General features: G+C 44.6%; 1 protein-coding gene across 2 annotated transcripts in view; it reads left to right on the top strand.

Moving 5' to 3' along the window:
* The window catches only part of CDHR2 (cadherin related family member 2), a 365,548-nt gene extending 364,140 nt beyond the window's left edge, over nt 1-1,408 (top strand). For both annotated transcript variants that reach the window (XR_013598636.1, XM_078652806.1), the window contains exon 32: nt 631-1,408. Coding sequence is in view for 1 of the 2 variants with exons in the window: in XM_078652806.1 (XP_078508932.1) it covers nt 631-801 (171 nt within the window). In the remaining variant the exon portion in view is untranslated. The remainder of the gene's footprint in view (nt 1-630) is intronic.
* Nucleotides 1,409-16,176: the final 14,768 nt, after the last annotated feature.

Here is a 16,176-nt window from a genome sequence, read left to right as displayed (position 1 = left end):
TCAAATGCATCCCGTCCAAGCTTTCCATCAGGCAAAGCGGAGTTGTAGGGACAGCTAGGTAATGCGATCACAGGGCGACATTGAATAAAGATGATCGCAGTCATGATACAGATCTGATTACAAACACTCCATCTTCCAGTATATGTAGGAGAGCTTAAAATCTCTTTAAAGGCTAATCTGCTGAAGAGACCACTAGGTAAAAAATATCATAAGGGAAAAGTAAACATTTGCAGGATGGCATGATTGAGACAGGAGTACCAGCCTTATAGTCACATTCATGACGAGCAGAATTTTTTGGTTGAGGTCCTTAGTTCTGGCTCTTTTCTTTCTCAATCTACTCAGATCTAATTTTGGTATTGCTCCCTTTTTCCCATGCCACCCCCAAGTGTCACGTCTTGTATCCTTCAGCACTCAGTTTCTTTCCTAGCCCTTCATTTTTTCCCAGGGATGTTATGTTCTTCCCGAGTCCTCCATTCGTTCCCTTCCCTGTGATGTTCTTTTTTCTCTCTGAAATAGTCCTTTCTACTCTCTCTGTTCCTTCGCTATTCACTTGACTCAGCCACAATCTTCAGTTCACTTGTTTTCTTCTCTATGTTCCTATTTTCTCATGTGGTATTTCTCCAATTGTAGGAGCCTCAAGAAGTCAGAATACGGCAGCCGGCAAGCATGGAGGAACCACTATCAGCTGCACTGAAAGATCATAATCCTAAAAAACCCAGTGGCACCAAGGAGAAAGCTGCAAAATCGAATGACACTCCTTTTGTATACAACAATGAATCTCTGGACACCACTGATCTCTAACCTCAGGGATTAGGTGGGTCTACGAAGGGACTTCGAATGACAGACTGCATTCTCGTTTATAAGATGGCCACCTACAGTCTGCAACATTGCGGACTCCAATCTGGTTTCAAAATGGCAGACTCCATTCTATCCTCAAGATGGCAGAATTTGCTTTGATTTCAAGATGTCAGCCTTCAGTCTGAAAAAAGTAGCCTTTGAATACCCATTGCTCTGGGGGAAGGAGAGAGCTTTATAGAAGAGAAGCATTCCCAACATTGATGTTAAATATTAAAATTGGCACTCCTTACTTAATTACCTATATTTAACATTTTCCTTTTCTGGGTATGATTTTCACCATTTGCGCTGGAACCAATTTGCTCTTTTCTAATGCTAGTTGCTGAATTTGCCGTAGATGTACCTGAAATGAAAACTCAGGCTTTGCATTGGCACAATCTTTTACTTAGTTAGGTTGCATTATGAAAATGAAGCCCCCTCCGCGATGGTGATTCGCATACGACGCTATGACAAGTAAAGAACGTACAGGATCACACGTAGACTCTCAGCACTTTTGGTGTTTTCGTATGAGCTGTTATGGCAATAAAGGTGTAACATGCTTGGTGGTACAGTATCTGGCTTCCGGTTCATTCTTTGTTCAAGGCCACATAAAAAACGTTGGCGAACAGATAAATACAGTGGCAGACGCAAGGTTGGGAGGCCCTGGTGGTGATTCAAGTTGATAACTACTAACAGGAGGGGGGAGAGAGAGAGTCAGTGGATTCAGTCTCCCGAGTCATATACATAAACAAAGTGGAATCCACTCAGGTGATAGTGATCCCTAAGGTGATGGGGAACACACAGTGTTGTTTAAATGCCCCTCACACACCAACAGGCCCCTTGGTGTCATGCTTCATCATCGGGGCCTTCGCACCCCTCTACGGGATGCGGCGTGCTACGACTCGCGAATACGCAGGAGCACTTGACGTGAACTATGTGTGGGGGTGTGTGTTTTTTTAACAAGGATGTGAGTGAGGTGAGGTGAAAAAAGTGGGTGGTTAAAAAATACCTGGCACGTGGGAAGAAAAAAACTTTATTAAATCCCCGGCTGGTATTATTAAAATTTAAAGTGCAGGGCGTGGTTATAAAAAGATACGTATTAGGGTATCAAACCACTGTATTAAAAGTCAACATGTTTCGGAGGTCAGAGCCCCCTTCTTCAGGACAAGGGTGTATGCACTTACCCTCCCCTTACTCACATGTAAAATGTAAAAGTGAAAAATAAAATTACCACAATGTGTAATGTTCCTCACAATGTTATATGTAAGTGAGTGTAGTTGCGCCCAGTTGGCGTAAGAACTTAAAGTTCACAACTAGAGGACTTCATGAGCCTTTAACGTATATTGGGGAATCCTTTCCTAATCAGAAACGGTTACAGCAACAACAAATCGCCTGCCATCCCTCAACGCGGCTCCGATGAAGGTGATTCAAGTTGAGCAGTTAAAAATCATTCTCTTGCTTCCAGGTACAGCAAATGTGTTTTTGAGTTCTGAACAGTATGAATCCACCTTAAGAAATTCTGTAAATTATGTAAATTATATAAAGTGAATAACAATTATAACTAAAATCAGTAGACTACATTAGACATCAGGAACAAGTTCCAAGATTCAACTGGAATCTAGTTCAAGCTTCCCCATTGCAGCAGGTCCCCATTGGTAAGTTATTCAAAAACTGTAGCTGGCTCACGGGGACAGGGAGGCGCCGACACAGGAGAGGGCGTCTCTGGTACACTTACAGGGAAAACTGAGGTAGGGAGACACAACGGAATGGACAAGGAGACCTAGGGAGTCATTTAGAGTGTGTTAAAACAGGAGCTCTGCTGTAGACCAGCACATTTCCAATGTGCCAAACCCGCAGTTCCGCCTTCTCTTTGAGAAGTGTGGTACGGCCAGGTTTCCAAAGACAGCACATCAGCTGACTCTACCGTTGAACACGTCTTCCTGGCAACCATCTGCCACATCTCCACCGTTGCTTCAGGTTGGCCCCTAAGCCCCATTCAATGCACTGCAAGAGAAAGGAGGAACTGAAGAGACAGCTGGCAGATGGAGGAAGGACCTTTCCACATATCACAGTATGGTGACCCTAAATGACAACTGCTGTCACTTTCAGAAGAAAACATGATCCCTCCGGTAGACAGCACTGGTCACTGCAATAAGGATACGCAGACACGGGGACAAAAAGACAGACACTTGGAGACCAACTTGGCTAGTCCACTCAGAATAGTTTCCACGCTTCTATCCTCAATGTGGTTACTAACTACATGAGTGCATGATACCCTATAGGGTGATTGTTGGAGCTTAATGAAATGGATCAAACTAACATAACATAATGTAACTCATTTTCAGCCACAGGTAGGCCCTGCTTTGTGCAGTAAAAATGTGCTCGAGGTATTAAGTGAAACATTTTTCCTTCCAACGTGTAACTTTCTCTCAGAATTGGATTATTAATAAAGTGAATATCAGTACATATAATGCAATGAATGAGAACTCCTGTTTGTACAAATATAATTCTTGCCTCACTGCAAACTAATTGTTTCACCTCAGGCATACTGCTATAAAAACCGTTATGTTCACATCACATTATGTTTCAATAAAATATAATTAAATTACCTGTTGCATATTGAACTTAATGGTTGAGTATTTACACAGCAAATGGACTATTAAACACAGTGGTGAACTTTGAAAAAGGTAAGACATAAATGAGTACCCTAATTAGCGTGACCACAACCCAGAGCTCAGGTGTGGGAAGGGGGAGGCCTTCTCTATAAACATTTTGGAGGAAAAAAACGAGGATACAATGATATGTTTTATATCACAAATGTTACATAATTGCTAAAAAGCTGGAGGATATGAGTAATCTATTCTGATACTTTTGTGGCATACCAGGTCAGTTTTATCCTCATCAAGAAACCTTTGCCAACAAGTGGTGGAATTATAGTGGATTTTCTGTTCAATGACCATGGAATGGCTAAAAAGCCTTTAAACCACAGATTATTCAATTTCCATTATTTTTCAAAATGTATCTAGCTTTACTTACTTTTTCCACCCTAGCCTCTTGAGTATGGATTGTCAGTCATGTGTTGTACGTGTTTTTGTTTGGAAGGGGCAGAGTGGATTACCCAAAAGCATTACAAACCTCATAAACACCGGGGAAAGGCACCGCGGCTAAACAACTGCTGCGGGCTCTTACAACAATGCTACTGCTAAATTCCATGTGCCATACAAGAGTAAACACGCAGAACAGCAACAGTCATGACAGTATTATAGAACGCTTTGTCAGTATTGATGAAAAGATGCTTACACATAATTCATGACATACCTGCTATAGAGGAGGTGAGTGCCCCGGGTAAAACAACCAAAAAAATCAGCAATACGTCTTCACAACTCAGCATGATACGGCTCTTGTCATAATGGAGGTTTTCATTAAGTGACAGGCTGTGATCCTTGTTCCTGTCTCTCCTCAGTCCAACATGTTTGTGGTGGAAGAGGTGGAACAGCAGGTGGCAGGAACATGGAGCTGCAAGTCCTGGTGAGGGCTGGCATATTGTGCCAGAGCTCAGTGGGCTCCTAAGAGAGTTTTTGGCTGCAGCTCTCTGTTTACTGAGCCCTGGTGAGGCTAGGCACCACACAGTTCAGACCGAGGTTGTAGGGATTGGCTGTGGGCTTGCATGCTAGGGGAAGCCAGGACAGGCAGCAAGTGGTGACTGAAAGAATATGTTCAGCCAGAAATGGTTGCTTTGTGCTGTAGACCATGCATATCCCATCTCCTCTGCTATCTTGTGGGCTGGAGGCTAGACTTAGCTCTGGTCTGGGCTTAGGGCAAGCAGTCAGTGCACCCAAAACTCTGAAAAACAGCCAATTTAGGAAAGCCTGCCCTCATCGGTTTTGCTGTCAAACACACACTGGTGGGAAACTAGTGAGAAATTAAAGGTGCCCACCTTCACATGCAGTGTGTGTTTCTGTACACCTGTCTGCTGCACAGCCTAGACAGAATGACTGCTGCAGGCCAGTCTTGTTCTTCACCCTCAATTTTGGCAAAAAGTTGAGACTTGATACTTTGGAAACGCTTGTTGTCTTAACACTGTTCAGTTTCCTATTGTCATTCAACAGCCCCTCGTTTTAGTAACATGGGATCCATACATCATTGAGAAGTGTTTCATTGGGTTTGGGTTGATTGCCCAAGCTGGCTGAGCGAAGGCCCTTGGATTTAAAGTGCCAGAGAAAACTAAGACAAATAACTTATAGATCATATCAACTGAGAAACATTGTTACCTTCCTTTTACTGATCGTAACGTGTTACATCTGGTAGGAACTATCAGAATCACCAGGGTACAGAGACCTGAACTTGTAAGGACAACCTCGACTGCAATCATTATTAAGTACAATACCACTTTGCTGTAAAGAGTGCTCATAGTTAACACTTTAAAGCTTTTGAATTCCATAAACAGATGTTTTGCTAGGCCAGAAGAAGCAGGGCATTCTGCTTTCTTTGTTATGCCCTACTAACTCGCTTACCTTAACTGCACGTAGACCAATTATTGGTAATGCCAAAAGGTCCGGTTTATGAATGAAAGTGTCTTTTGTGTCATAGATGGTGTAGGCATTCAATAAGACATCTACATGCACTCTATCACTCATCTTTGCCCTCATTCATTCATCCACGCGCTCAGTCTTGCCTTGAGTCTGTGACCCAACCACAATAAACACACAAACTCAACTACAGAATAACAGTATAAAAAATAAAACATTCTGCCATCCAAACTTGGAGTGCTAGCAATAACAAAATCAAACACAGCAGCAGGAGTCCTTCTAGTAGTGATATTGTACATAGTATATTGTTGGTTTAAAGTTCCAATATGGCCGACGTGTTTAGAAACAATTCAAGTGTGGTCTCGCAACGCTAAAGCAATGTTGCATTGTGGATAACAGCAATCTATAATGGTCGCCTGGTTTAGAGTAAATTGCCACGCCGTATGCAGCACCCTGCAGATCAAATGAGCGGCAAGCAAAAGTCTTGTTAGCAGTGCCTGGGAAGCGGAGATTCCTCCTAAGAAATATTTGAAATATAAAAAGGAGAAGCAAATAAATGGAAGGGAATTATAAAAGAAGAACATTGAAAACTAAAGGATTGGTCAACCAGCCCTGACAATGAAGCCTGTTTTTCAGATGAATGTACACATGAGATCAGAAAAAAAGATGTCATTCACAGGGCAAGAGAGCGAATGACTAATTTGGACTGAACCATTACCCCAGGCAGTACGTGGTCATGAATGGAGACAGTGAGTAATGACTTGCCAATGGCAGAAAAGGGCAAGAACTAGAAGACAACTAAGCCTGTAAGGCCATATGAAGAGATGCTAGCAAAAATGAGCATAGTGCAAATCTTTTACTCCTAGGGTTTGTTAAAGGAGGAAACCAGCACCAAATTCCACCTTCCATTTAAAGGTAATGTGTGAGATTTAATGTATTGATGGTGCTAATGGCATTCAAGTAGAAATCCATTTAAGCTCTGCAGGTTAGCCACCATTTTCTGTGGCACCAATTCTGTGGAAAACCATTGTATAAAACATTGAGGCTTTGCACAGAAAATGCATTTGATGTGCTGAATGGAAACTTCCATTTGGCTCACAACACTTCTGAAATTGAGGCTATAAGTGTACCTCTAGTTTTGGAAGTTAATTTCCAGTACCCTCATTAGGTAACAGCATTTCCACGAGGTACCACAGGCATGGTGGATTGCCTTATCTGAGGTGAATCCTGACATGCTGTTACAAGGAACCTCAGAGGGGAGGAGAGAGGGGCATCTGGCTTTCTCTGTTATGTATTTAATTGTGGTGAGTTTCCCTCTACCAATGTGGTGGGGATTTTGGTTGAAAGGTCCAGTCACCAGTGGCTAAACCATCCCCCTGTATTTCACTATTAATGGCTCTGACTGGATATTGATTTATATTGTGTCTAATTGTTGTGTCATACAGCAGCGGAATTCCAAACCCCGAGTACATTCTGCGGTAAGCATTGACTCATAGCCCAAGCAGTACAGGCAAGTAAGGAGTACAAAGGAGGTATTTTTTTTATCCAACTTGAGTCTGATAAAATCTTGGATTAATTGTTGTAAACCAGAGTAGCCACCACAGATACTTCCAAGTAAATAGTGTCTGACCCAACAACAATAGTAAAGACTGCATAACTACCACAATTGCTTGATTTGACACAGCACTGGAGCTCACAAGTTCCAGAATCATGACTCTCAAGTAAAGTGTAAGAGAGGTTCTCATTGACTGATGTCAAAGTCAGAAATCAAAGACTGTTGATATGCAGGTTTCAAGAATCTCTGTTTTACTTGGATTGATCTTGAGACAGTAAAGAGCCAGCTTTGAGAAGGCAGATTAGCAGTTTTTAAGTCTCATAACTCTTGCATTCTTGATCCCAGGTGCTCAACTGTTATGCGGCCATTAGGGCCATTGTCGACACTGCTAAGTTAGCACGAGCTCTGCTGCCATGATACTGCTTTTGCACACGTTATTACATGACTTTATTTTGCAAGTCTCTGTTTGCCCCTTTCACATGAGAACTGTCTGATTTTCGTGTTCTCTGCTGGTTCCTAGAGTTTAGTCTGAACACGATGTGCAAGGTCGATAAACAATGCCCCTTGTTATTCTGTTCTGGTCAGTTCCTAGCACCTAGACAAAACATGCTAACACAGCTGCGCTTCAGGAAACTCTCTCTTTAATATTATGGGGATGCATGTTCTTCAACTCACACACTTGGAGAGGGACCTTTCCAGAGAGAAGAGATATGCTGTTCCTATGATGTAAAACGCCCATCTAGGCACTAACGTATGGGGTCTGCTGACAAAGCAGAGAGATCTTCTTTTAGATAATAAACTTCACCTTCCCAAGGGGAGGGTGGTTAGGCCTTATAATCCTTTTTCCACTGTCTGTATATGATGACATCCCTCTTCATATCCTATGGAATTGTAACAATGCTAATTGTTCTGAGTTTATGCATTTCGCTGCTGGTAGTGGCTTGTATACTGCATTATAGACTGTTACCGTGACTCTGTCAATTCTTATTGTGGGCAAGTACGAGTGAGTGAGCAAAAGGGTATGTCTTGTACCCCAAATTCCGAGCGACTCAGGCGTGCTGTGTTCTGGGTTGTCTAATCATTTGTAGCTTTGTGATTATGTAGGAGAATGAATGAGACACTACAGCTAGTCGGTTTTGGGATTTAGGGTACTAATGTGGTAGGAAGGTACAACCCCTATACACAGAGGTCCTGTTTTCCTGCACATAGTTCTGTGTATGTGCAGAATCCCCGCAACACCACAGGTATTTTAATTTCACCAGGGTAAGTAAGAAGGTCAAAACCAAAACCCTCATCCAGAAAATCTATAAAAAGAAGATAGAAATCAAACAAACAATTTGTGACAATCCAGTGGAATGACAGAGAGGATAAGTGCCAAATATTGACTTTATTTGAGGGGGAAAAATCTACTCAGAGCTGTACTCTGTTTGCAAATCTCTCACACGATAAGGATTGCACTTGAGACATCACCAAAGTTTGTTGAAAAATCTAACTGCATCAAGCCTTGATACCATCAACATCTGTATTTATTCAAAGATGGGCTGAAGAAGGTGCTGGGTATGAAATCAATGTCTTTATCTAGAAGAAATCCAGCCTGAGCTGCAAAAATGGCACAATAAGTCTCTGCAAAAGCCTGCAATTGTGTCTTTCTATTCAAATGCATGCAGCTTTTTTAAGAGCAGGAAGTTCGTTTTTAAACTGGGTATAGCTTTTACCAATTTCATTTTAGTTAGAGCAAAGAAATTACAAATGGTAGTTGTCTGTCTAACAATAATTGTGTATTACATATTGGGTCAAAAGGACTGAACTGCAGTGAAATAGAGGAAGAGATGCAGTCGCAATATCGTGTAAAAAAGTTTTTCGTAATGGTTCAGAGTGCTTTGAGATTAGTGGCCGAGCTCATTAAAATATGAATGTCAAAGAAAAAGTGAAAGGATCCTTTGGAACAACTAAGAGGCAATGCTTAATTTGTAAAACAATAAGTGATGGGCGCACATTTTGCTCAGAAGTCCGTGTTACAAGTTTTGGGTTTGTTGAATAGTCTTGCTGAGTAGTCTTGCTTCCACCTCATGCCTCTTTCATCCACCACCAGACAATCCTTGCCCCTTTAGCTTTCTCTTGTAGGGTCATTTTCATCATTGCTTTCTCCTTGTGTCACTGTTTTTCAGGCGTTTCTCCTTACCACATTTGTGTTGTTTTTCTCTCTTGATCTGGGTGCAAGTCTGATGAGGAATAAATAGGTGCCGGTATCTAAAAATGAGTGCAAGTGCCCCCCACCTGCAATTACCGGCTCAAATTTAACACTGCTAATGAGAGTAACCAAGGAGGAAGACTGGGCCTAATAATAAGCCAGATTTATGGACTTGCCTGCTTACTTCTTATGTTCAGTGCTTAATTTGTAGTAGAATGAGTGACAGGGCCCAAAACTCTGATCTGAAACCGGCTGCACACTAAATACTAAGGCAAGTAGTCTTGAATTGGCTTCATGGCTCTTCCTCCCACTATCAGACACTCTCTACCCCTTTATCCCACTCGAATAAGGGCCGTTCCCCAAAAATGAGTATGGTACCCCCAAGGAGCACAAATTAAGCACTGCTCATGTACGAGGCAATGTCACTCATGCTTAGCTAAAATGTCTCACAGAGGCTGTTGGGACGGAAAAGTACTCTTCATGGTTAAAGACGTGTACCGCTGCCCTGAGTGACCAACTGTACTGTTATCTGGATCCATAATGCTGATCTTTTGTCATATGTGAACATGGATCATGTGTGTGCGCCATGACATAGGCTTTTCTCATAAATTGTGGTCTTGTTGAACAGCAAGGGGCGCCCAATACATTTCCCTCGTAGTGGGATAGGTCACTTCCTTCACCAAGAGTTAAGCAGTACAAATGAGGTTGTGACAGCATAATTTGTAGTATCAGTACTCAGCGTAGTGAACAGGTCCTTTTTACCGGGAAACATCACTTACAACGCAACTTTTACCACGCAGTGCCTTTACATCGCAACTTTTACAACGCAAACCATTACAACACATTGTGCTGGGGGGCGCTCTAGGATAGGGAATAGGTTAATTTACTATCCAATAACCTTCCCTAGTGTCCACGGGGACTGGAATTGGAATAGTAAATTAAACTATTCACTATCCAGCGCCCAAAAGCACTATGCGTTGTAATGGTATGCGTTGTAAAAACCGCGTTGTAAAAGCATGCGATGTAAAAGCATGCGTTGTAATGTCGTACATCCCTTTTTACCCCATGTCACTGGAGTGAGGCCTACAGGCTGGCTCACCTTTTTAAAAGTTCAACTGATGTGTGCTTAACTCCCCTTTGGCCTACATCAGGTAGATATGGACAGTTGCTCAGTGCAGGAGTAGTGACGCTGCGCTGGATGTATGTGTGCCTGAGACGGGTACAGTACAGGGATAGATTAGTACTGTGCAATCTGTGTGGTTAAAGCACTGTGGCATACACCCAGGTGTGAACTCCAGTCACTCCCATGAATTGTGTCAGTCAGCTTCGGAGTCTTACCTGCTATGACAGACATCCTTCCAAGGGGAAAGAAGAAAATGACATGTGTACACTTCAAAAGAAGGAGAACCTCAACATAAAACTTCAAAGACTCAGACCCTAAATCCAATTTTGGTGTCTAGAAATTAACTATAAGAAGGGGAGGTTGGGACCCCAAACGTTGTCATCTGCCAAACAGCTATACATGCTTCTTAAGAAGGGGAAGCTCAGCAAGACTTCTGCCTGTGATCAGGACAGGGGGGAAATGCCTACTAGTCCTCCTGCTGGGTGAGGGGACATCAACTTGGGCAACCAAGAAAACCTAGCCTGGAGCACAAGGGCCTCTATGCTTGTAAAGACCAGTGTGTCCTCTGGAGAATAGGAGAGCATGGGAGGGAGCAAGATCCAGTGGGGAATTCTACGAAGAGGACTTCCTGAGTGAGAAGAATGGCTGAGCACTGAGCAGGTCATTGCCCGTGTGCAGAAACATTCCAGCGACCCCTGAATGCCAGGAGAAGGCCGAAGTGATTGGAGTCATGCAAGCAGTGCCATGTGGTAAGCGCCAGGCCTACTTGCCATGGTGACGCCTTTATACCAGAGGGGGGCACCGCCCAACCTATATAGACCAGGAGCATCAGACTTGTCTGCTGATATCAGCGACCATGTGTACGGCAGGAGGGCACGCCATATTGAAAGCGATTGCACTGGAAGAGTCTGCAACCAGAATGTGAGTAATGCACCAACCCTGTATTCCAGAAAGGGCTGCCAGTACCAATATTGTCAAGAGTTCGGGTTGTTGTCCAGATGGAAGTATTGCTGCTGCGTCCAGCTGGTCAAGCACCAACACTGTGATTTGAGGAAGAAATTGCACCCTCTCTGGGGCTCCAGTCCGGAGCCAGAGGACCAAATCCCTGCCCCGAAAACCCCTCCCTCACTGTTAATGGAAAAGTGACTTGACTTGTGATTGCAGTTTGCGGAGCAGCTCCAATCACTGGAACAAACTGGCAGCGCTGCCCAAAGGTCAGAGTCTGTGCCTACTGGGTGCTACTGCATGTACCATGAGCAGCCTGACTTTACCAAATAGGATCAGGACTCAGGAATGCCCAAAGTGAGGGCACTCGCTGCACCCCTGAATGCTTCCATACTGCCAGAGCATGCAAGACTCGAACTGTGCCTTTATGTCCAAGGTTCTAAAAGATCTTCTGTATTTGTATGTGGAAGGTCACGATATTTTGGAATGATTTGTAAGCTTTGAATTCGCTTGTGTTGCACACGCCTTAAATGAGGTGTCTAAGGCATCTGCCTTAATGGGGTCCATGCCATTGGAAGGCACAGCCATCATTGTGAGGATGCCTGTGGCAGACCAGATGGAAGCTCTCATTAGGCGCGTTTGGCTGAAGCCAGCTCAATACCTGCAGAGATTCTGTGACTGCAAGAGAATTGATATTGTTCCATTTGAGACTTGGATTCATGGTGTATTGTGTGATTGCAACTAGTGCATAAGAGGGATGAAGTCCAAGGATTTTCAGTCCCTTAACCAGTTGAAGGTGACAGGGTGACTGGCAACTCAGGGATGTGTGCTCTAACCCACTTAGGCAATACCGATCTGATCTGACACAGTGGGATCTATTCAAATTAGCAGTGTTACTTGATAAGTGGTCTGCTACCAGGCTTCACAAAGGGCTGGAGCAGCATAGTTCTAAGCCAAAAGAGGGATAAGAACTCTCCACAAACTGGTTGCTAACCAGAGGGTAAGAGTCAGGGTAGTTCTCAATGGACTCGAGGAGGGCCCATCAAACATGGTAATGGTAATGGTGTATCCGGGAAGGAACATCATGAGAAGGGAAGGCAAGAGAGATTTTTAAGAGAACGAACTTGACTCAGCAACATCCGGGATAGCAAGAATGCTACACGTGGGTGAAGGCACCCTAGAGGGGTTGGTTGCGCTTAACCTAACATCTATGGGAATTTGGGAGAGGTAACCAGATATTCTGAAGCATATTGTTGCTAACACAGTGGGATTTGTGGGGGAAGTTAGCATCAATGGGAGGAAAGTGACTGCCCTGAGGTTTACTGGAGCCTTTCGCACTATGGCTGAGAAGGAAGTACCTTAAGCCTGAGGAGATATTCCCTGGAATCAAGGATACAGGATTAGTAGCCAGAGGACAGGGCATGGAGTACCCACTTGCCAGGGTTGCGATTAAGCACAACGGCAAGGTTGCCTTGATTGATGTCGGGGTAAGGGAAAAGCAAGGAGCAATAATATGATTTAACCTGGCTTGGTGCCAGGACCAGAAGCCTTTATGGCTTGGACAATGTTAGTTGTGTTAACCAGAGCACAGGCAGCACATTAGTCTCAGGGTGAGGCTGGGATCACCTCTGATTTGCAGGGACAAGGACAGGACAGTTTGCAGAAAAGGGCAAAAACTGGGAAGACAGTGGTGAGCATCACTTCTGCTTCAGAGGGAGGGGCGGATGAGGATCCCTAAGCAGACTATTTGCTCGAGTTTGGGTCACCTCCAGAGCTGTAGAGTAAGTTAGCTGCTGGAAGGCCTATCTGGGAAGATTGACACAAGTAACAGGAAGAGTGACATACCTTTGTGGGACTTCGGAAGGAAGCCCGGGATCAAGTCAGCAAAGGAGTGGTCTGAAAACACTATGTTGTCTGGAAGGATGGTCTACTTCATGGTAAACTGGTAAATGCGGAACCAGCAACTAGCAAGAGGCTGTTGGTCTCATTAGAGCACAGGAACTTTCTGTTGACACTGGCCTATGAAGTGCCTTTTGCAGGACCCTTTGGAGCTTACAAAAACCCAGGATAGGTTATACCCTCTGTTCTACTGACCAGGGATGCGCAGACAAAGTGAGGTCCTGTAGGAGCTGCCCAGCATGCCAGATGGTATGAAAAGATTGTGTAGTATCTTCTCTCTATTTCTTTCTACTAGTTTATACATCTGATTATATTTTCCTCTCTTTTGTTTTCCTTTGGAAGAAAGGAGGATATGTAGTATCTTGGTTATTATGTTTTACATGTCTTCCACTGCTCCACCAGTGGAACACTCGAGTTGATGTCATTTAGAATGTTGGTGGATCAATCTCACAGTTGGAGAAGGGCTGAGCGCCTTGCTGGCTGCTCCTGGTGGGGCTGAATACTATTGTACTACTTATCTGTAACCAACTTAAATAAATCTTCATGAAACTTCACAATCAGCCTGGACTTGATTACTACATTTTATTGGTGACGATCTGATCCAAAGAACCTGCGTCTTCTACCTCTGAGGACATCTTGAGTTCCTACCCTTAACCTCAAGCTACTTTTGAATCTACAGCTGCTCCAACTCTTCTTCTGGCACACATCAGTCCCACCAGTGACCTCCCATCGGTCGCCCTCAATGCTTAATTGCCAGTTTCTTCTGTGAGGGTAAGCCTGCCAATGTATACGTCTTGTGAATGAATGAATTCGGATTTCTAAAGCGCGGGTAGCTGCCCTGAGGCGTCCAAGCGCTAAGAATATTGCTGAGGTTAAAGTTGGAGGGAAGGCAGATTCAGCTTCATTGATTATGCAGTAAACAGTAGCGTTTTCAGCTGTTTGCGGAAGGAGAGAATGTCAGGGTTTGATCTGAGATGCTGAGGCAAGGCGTTCCACTTTTTTGCGACATTGTAGGAGAAGGAACGGCCTCCGGACCTTGATTTCTTTATTTGCGGCACAATGGCTAGATTAGCAGAAGTGGAACGCAGCTGTCTAGTGGGTAGGTAGGGTGTGATGAGAGGGAAATTGATAGCCGGGCCTCGAGACCAGAAAGTCTGGTGTGCGATGCAGAGTGATTTAAAATCTACTCTTTCCTTTACGGGGAGCCAGTGCAGTATCCTTAGTCCTGGTTTTACTGAGGATCTGCGGGGGATTTGTAAAAGTGTTCTGGCTGCGCAATTCTGTATTAATTGTAGTTTGCGTAAAGTGAAGTCAGGAGCTCCGAGATACAATGCGTTTCCATAGTCCAGCCGCGATTGGATCAGGCCCAGGACTACGGTTTTTCTTGCTTCAAAGGGGAGTAGAGGCAGGATCTTCCTGATGACTCTCAAGATGCCGAAGCAAGTGGCAGAAAGTTTCGTTGCCTGTTGGTCAAAGGACAGGGACCTGTCGAGCCAGACACCAAGGCTCTTAATAGCATCTTTGGGAGCTGGAGCCGGACCTAAGCTGGGGGGCCAAAGAGTGTCTATGGTGGATGGTAAAGTGTGACCCAGGAGCATGAGCTCTGTCTTGTCTCCATTAAGTTTGAGACAAGACTTGGTCATCCAGCTTTTGACCGTCTCCAGGCAACCTGCGAGATCTACATTCGCCGAGGGACCGCCTGCCTGTGCCAAGGAGACCACCAGCTGGGTATCGTCCGCGTAGGTAACGATCTTAATACCAAACGGGCGGACGATCTCAGCCAGCGGCCTCATGTAGACGTTAAATAACGTCGGGCTTAGGGATGATCCCTGCGGGACTCCGCACCCCAGAGGCTTGCTGGAGGAGGTGACATTGCCCTCGTACACCTGGAAAGATCTATCACTCAGGTAGGATTTGAGCCACTCCAGAGCTCTGTCAGATATTCCGATGTCCAGGAGACGCTGCAAGAGGATACCGTGGTTAACGGTATCGAATGCGGCGCTTAGATCGAGGAGGATGATTGCCACCGATCCTCCCCGATCTACGATTCTCCTGGACTCCTCCGTGACTGCCAGCAGTGCCGTCTCGGTCCCATGCTTGGGGCGAAAGCCAGTCTGGGATAGATCGAGCAGTTGGTATTGTTCGAGAAAAGTTGTTACTATACTGTTTATGTGTTTCTCCAGGATTTTGGCTGCCCAAGGCAGCAGGGAGATCGGGCGGAAATTGTTGAAGTTCTTGGTGTCAAGGTTAGGTTTTTTGACCAGGGCCCTCACCATAGCCTGCTTCCACGCTGTTGGTACTGTGCTGGTAGCGATCGAGGTATTGAGTACTCCAAGCAGTGTGGGAAGGATGGTTTGAATAGCCGAGACTAGAACATATGGGGGTGCTGGGTCTCTGGGGGAGCCCGACTTCACTTGATGCATGAGGGAGGTGAGGTGATCTGCCTGCAACTGGGGGAATTCCTCCAACACCGGAGGGTGATAGGGTGAGTGGTTATGAGGGGGACCAGGGAGTGCTTTAGTCAGAACAATCTGTTCTGTAGATGGAAATGAAGAGTAAATAAGGTTGATTTTCTGAGAGAAGAAATTAGCCAGGTCTTCACAGCGGAGCTGTGGATTCTCCGTTATCGACGGAGGGGTAGGGAGGGTGGTAAGGCTTTTGACTATTTTGTATATCTCTTTCGAGCTGGAGCTGGCCTCTGCGATCTGGTTTGAGTAGTATGATGATTGCGCACTTTTTATGTCTTTTTTGTATAGTCTGATGGCGTCTCTGTAAATAGTTTTATCTGTTTCCGCGTATCCTAGTCGCCATTTGCGTTCCAGTCTCTTACAGAAACGCTTTTTCTCCCTTAGTTCGATGGAATACCAGGGAGCTGAAATTCTAGATCTTTTGAAGACTGTTTTCTTCAAGGGGAGCGTGGCGTTTAGGGAACTCTGGATCCATTCATTGAATATTTCATTGGCCTGTGAGGGGGTCTGGCCGATTGAGGGAATAGATTTTTGTAGTTCCTGGGTCCACTGGGCCAGCGGTATTTTAGACCAATTTCGGGTTTCTTGGACAGTGGGTGTTGGGAGTGTAGGTTTCTCTGTTGTCCAGAGCA

This window comes from Lissotriton helveticus, chromosome 7 (genome assembly GCF_964261635.1).
Source record: "Lissotriton helveticus chromosome 7, aLisHel1.1, whole genome shotgun sequence".
In the NCBI taxonomy this organism is placed as follows: domain Eukaryota; kingdom Metazoa; phylum Chordata; class Amphibia; order Caudata; family Salamandridae; genus Lissotriton; species Lissotriton helveticus.
This window is presented reverse-complemented; position numbering and strand designations above follow the sequence as displayed.